The following is a 5,000-nucleotide window of genomic DNA, read 5'->3' as shown; positions in this document are numbered from 1 at the left end:
GCAAATACAGTAAATTCTTCTCAGGGTCTGAACAGTAAATAAGATTTCCTGCTGATCTTCCTACATGAAGCTCTCACACACAGACTCGTCAGCTAACACACACTACACCCTACAGCTTCTTTCCATACCACTTATTCCATTTTAATGAACATCTGGCATGTGAACCTGCCTTCACCGTGTATAGGGAATACCAGAGGCTTACCCAGAACTTCTAGAATATTCTGAAATGACTTGTTATTATATTGCACTGTGAATTTAAAGTGGTTTCTCCATATAAAGAGAAAAAATAAATAAAAGTATAGTATAGTTATAGTTATACCATAAGTATTACATCACTGAACAATAAAAATAGATAAAATGACCAATCAGTTGCCTTTTAATTGTAATCGTTGTGAAATCGCTGCAGTATAAGATGAATAAACACTTGAGGACAAACTGTTATAGAATATATTACATTATGTATAGATTGATTACTCAATCATCCAATCACGTTGCAGCATCCATAACAACATACAGATAAAGCTCAAAATTCTTTTCAAACTTCTATTATTTTCACACCAAACAAACAAAGGTAATGGACCGATTTGGGTATTTCAGAAATCTCTGAAAAGTGGTTAGCACGTTTGCCTCACACCTCCAGTGTTGGGGGTTCGATTCCCGCCTCCACCTTGTGTGTGTGGAGTTTGCATGTTCTCGCCGTGCCTCGGGGGTTTCCTCCGGGTACTCCGGTTTCCTCCCCCGGTCCAAAGACATGCATGGTAGGTTGATTGGCATCTCTGGAAAATTGTCCGTAGTGTGTGAGTGTGTGAGTGAATGAGAGTGTGTGTGTCCTGTGATGGGTTGGCACTCCGTCCCAGGGTGTATCCTGCCTCGATGCCCGATGACGCCTGAGATAGGCACAGGCTCCCCGTGACCCGAGGTAGTTCGGATAAAGCGGTAGAAAATGAATGAATGAATGAAAAATGGATTTTTTGCACAGTTTTGAGAAATTGGCACATAAAACAAAAAACATCCAGCGAGCATCTGTTAACGAGAGCTTAGAGGACTGACTCTGAGTTGACAGGAAGTAAGGATGCAGTATCGCATATAAATACTCTGTACAGCAGCAGTCCTAGTGTGAGTCCACTGGCCTCACAGACCCTATAACTTGAAGATAAGACAAAAAAATGAAATAAAAAATACTGACTCTGACTAAATAATGACTCTGACCCCGATACAGAATGTCCTGGTTTTATACTATAGATAAAGTTAACAGCTCTTGTAGATCCGTATTATCATACAATCAGGACACTCAGCACCATCGTAGCTTCGCTTTTAGTGACACGACGGATAAAGTTTGTTTATATATATATATATATATATATAATTGATTTTTTTTTTTAAGAATTTCCTTTTCTTTCTGCTGAGCTTCATTGATGTCTCCTGTACCGTAAGGTGCAGAAAAGAAAAACCCATGCTACAAAAAAAAAGGTGTGTTTTTATATTCTTTTATATAACAGGTAGATCGACTGAAACACCTGAGCACAATTATAATCTTTTCACAAATCCTACAGGCATCTGTTGATTTTCTGTCTTATATATATATATATATATATATATATATATATATATATATATATATATATATATATATATATATATATATATTTTTTTTGTATGTTTGAGAAGCTCTGGCAGGTTTTTTTTTTGTTCTTTGTGTGTGACAATGATAGCAAATAATAAAAGAAAAGCACATCATTTTAATTTCCATCTCTTCATGTCGCTTCGCCTAACTGTTGCTTATGTTTTATCCTCGCGAGTCGGAATTGCGAACGGTGCCAATTATCACCTTTTATTCCTTATTCTACACCGCAGTTAACACACGATTGATGCATTTGTGAAGAATCACACGGTAAACAGATCCTAGGACATTTTCCAAACGTCACTTAAGCGTCTTTATCCCAATCCGTACTCGGTTCGAACCGAAAAAAGAAAAATCCCGAACTGTCTTTCTTTATAAACTCAGCAAATCAATAAGCAGGACGTGTAATGCTTTGATTTTTGTGTATTGTGTTTTTACAGCAGCTGTGCACTAAAGGTGCCGAATAGCCTGTAGCACAACAGTAATGGCTTTGCATTCAAACTGCAGTGTATTAAACCCGGTAAACAGTTTTATGAAATAATTTGTACTCGCTGCCGGCTGTGGAAGTGTGGCTTGGAAAATGAAATGAAGTTTTTTTTTTTCACGGATATATTCCTAACACGTACCCCGGAAGCCTAGGGGGCTGTAAAATATGCAGTGCAACAATGGAAAAGGTAGATCTTTTATAAACGTGTCACCTTAAGAAATAATTAAATGCGAATAGATGTCGTGTCGCTGTGAAAATGGAAATCCGTTTTACACCGTTTCCAGATTATAAACGAGTACAGATATCAGTACACGATACAATTAGTAACTTCAACGAGTTTGTAAACTAATAAACTCTCCGCTAGAGAGGAAATGGCTGACTGGAATGAACCAAACACAACAGATGGAAAGCTGTCTCTCATTGGGAATGTAGCGGTTTTAGCAAAGAAATATCCGAGGGTGAGGATTTATAGTGTGGAGAAGGTTAAGAGGTCAAATCTCAGGTCTCTTGGTCCTTCGGAGTAAAACTTAATGGGCTCTTAGTGTAGTTTACTTACTATTTTTTCTCACAATGCTTCACAAGATTTATTTATTTATTTTTTTAAACGTCAGCTATACACGACGATAAATACACAAGCATCGCACAACAGTTTGTCTGTTGTTGTGACTGGGTTTTGAAGACTGGCTTGATGTCAGAGGAATAATTATAAATTTCATCTGAATTCTTCTATAAATAAATAAACTACTACTACTACTACTACTACTACTACTACTACTACTAATAATAATAATAATAATAACAATAATAAAATAATGAAATGAAAACAAGTAAGTAAATAAATAAATAAATAAATAAATAAAATAAAAAACAACCGAACATGGGAGCAATTAAACAAACAAACAAACAAATAAATAAATAAATAAATAAATAAATAAATAAATAAATAAATAGAACCTGTGGACATTAACATTGACATATTATGGCACATAGAAATATCTTCACATTTTCTGATTTTTTGAGAATTAGATAATAATAATAAAAAAATACACGAGATAAAATTAGCTTAGGGTTAAATAGATTGAGCAAAGTGTTAAAATGAAGTAAAATATCAAAACTCATCAAAATTATATACATTTTCTGTCAATGGGCAGAATTACTCAGTCGTCACATTTATTTATTTCAGAAGGCTAAAGATTTACATATGCAATTGTGTTTGTGTTTGTGACATCATCATATGTTCAAAATATGATCCGCTCTGTACAGCGTTCCATCACGTTGTTATGATAAATACATTTTTAGAGTTGGAATCTTTAACTATATTTTTAAATTCTATTTGATCTTATTTATTATTATTATTATTATTATTATTATTATTATTATTATTATTATTATTATTATTATTATTATTTTGAAAGCAAACCTTAGTGCTTAGCACGTTTGCTTCACACCATCAGGGTCGGGGTTCGATTCCAACCTCCGCCTTGTGTGTGTGGAGTTTGCATGTTCTCCCCGTGCCTCGGGGGTTTCCTCCGGGTACTCCGGTTTCCTCCCCCGGTCCAAAGACATGCATGGTAGGTTGACTGGCATCTCTGGGAAATTGTCCGTAGTGTGTGAGTGTGTGAGTGAATGAGAGTGTGTGTGTGCCCTGTGATGGGTTGGCACTCCGTCCAGGGTGTATCCTGCCTCGATGCCCGATGACGCCTGAGATAGGCACAGGCTCCCCGTGACCGAGAAGTTCGGATAAGCGGTAGAAAGTGAGTGAGTGAGTGAGATGAGTGAAAGCAAACCTTATCTACAGCCTAACGGTGATAAAAATGATGATTAGTAGAAAATGTTCTGTTCTGCTTAAATCTCATAAGATCAATCAGTGTGTTCTTCTTCACCTAACACACAGTGTCCTTTTCCTCTTCCAGGCCTGCAGCGACGGCTGTGATTTCTCTGGCGTTCGGACGATACATTTTGGAGCCCATTTTTATGCCGTGTGGCGTGCCCGAGCTTGCAATCAAGCTCGCTACAGCAATCGGACTCAGTAAGTGCCAGATTTTCAGATCCTTTAATATGACCTCGCTGCTGTAGAACTCTTAACTCATCTTAAGCGTATTTTGATTTCATTCATTTTTTTTTAAATTTTCAACATTGCAGCCTTTTTGCCTGTTTGAACCTGAGGAAGTTTTCAATTATCTCAGAATCGGAAAATAAACAGGAAGTCGGAAACGAGTCCCTTCCTGTGAGATGTTTGTAAAAGATCGGTGACTTCATTTGATTCGTTGTCTTTCAGCGATGGTTATGTACATTAACAGTATGAGTGTGAGCTGGACAGCCAGGCTGCAGGTCCTCCTCACGTTCAGTAAACTTCTCGCCATGGCCATCATCATCGTTCCCGGACTCTATCAGCTGTTCAGAGGTAAACGTTATAGCTCCTTAACGCTTAACGTGATTGGTTTACTAATCCCTAACGAACAAACTGTCACTTTTTTGTTTTGCAGTCATCTAATCATGATGAATTAGTGATGCGTTACTGTTTTAGATGTTAAAATGTACTCATAAGAGCGAAACATGTTAGCAACAAAATTTGTTCCCAGATGAATGTATTTAAATATATGAATACACTTAAATAAAATACAGATGTTTAAAGTAGAATTAAAGTAGATAATGTATATTATAACATTTTATATCATCACCGTTCAGAGTGAAAAATACACAAAAGCAAATTTATTGAACGTGACATGCTTGGAGCTGATTGGACGAGGTACATGAACATCACCAAGGAAAAAGAACTGCACTTGTTAGTCTTTCTTATGAATAACACGACTTTATAGTAACCTTTATAACACAGTATAACACAGTATAACTCAGTATAACTCAGTATAACTCTATAACAGTATAACTCAT

General features: G+C 36.4%; 1 protein-coding gene across 1 annotated transcript in view; it reads left to right on the top strand.

The window, feature by feature from the left end:
• The window catches only part of slc7a11 (solute carrier family 7 member 11), a 23,644-nt gene that overhangs the window by 4,447 nt on the left and 14,197 nt on the right, over nt 1–5,000 (top strand). Inside the window, exons 3-4 of the mRNA XM_027163602.2 lie at nt 4,022–4,137; nt 4,387–4,512. Coding sequence (XP_027019403.1) covers nt 4,022–4,137; nt 4,387–4,512 — 242 coding nt within the window. The remainder of the gene's footprint in view (nt 1–4,021; nt 4,138–4,386; nt 4,513–5,000) is intronic.

Source organism: Tachysurus fulvidraco, chromosome 17, assembly GCF_022655615.1.
Source record: "Tachysurus fulvidraco isolate hzauxx_2018 chromosome 17, HZAU_PFXX_2.0, whole genome shotgun sequence".
Taxonomy (NCBI): domain Eukaryota; kingdom Metazoa; phylum Chordata; class Actinopteri; order Siluriformes; family Bagridae; genus Tachysurus; species Tachysurus fulvidraco.
Note: the sequence above shows the minus strand (reverse complement) of the source record. Positions and strands in the feature narration are given on the sequence as shown.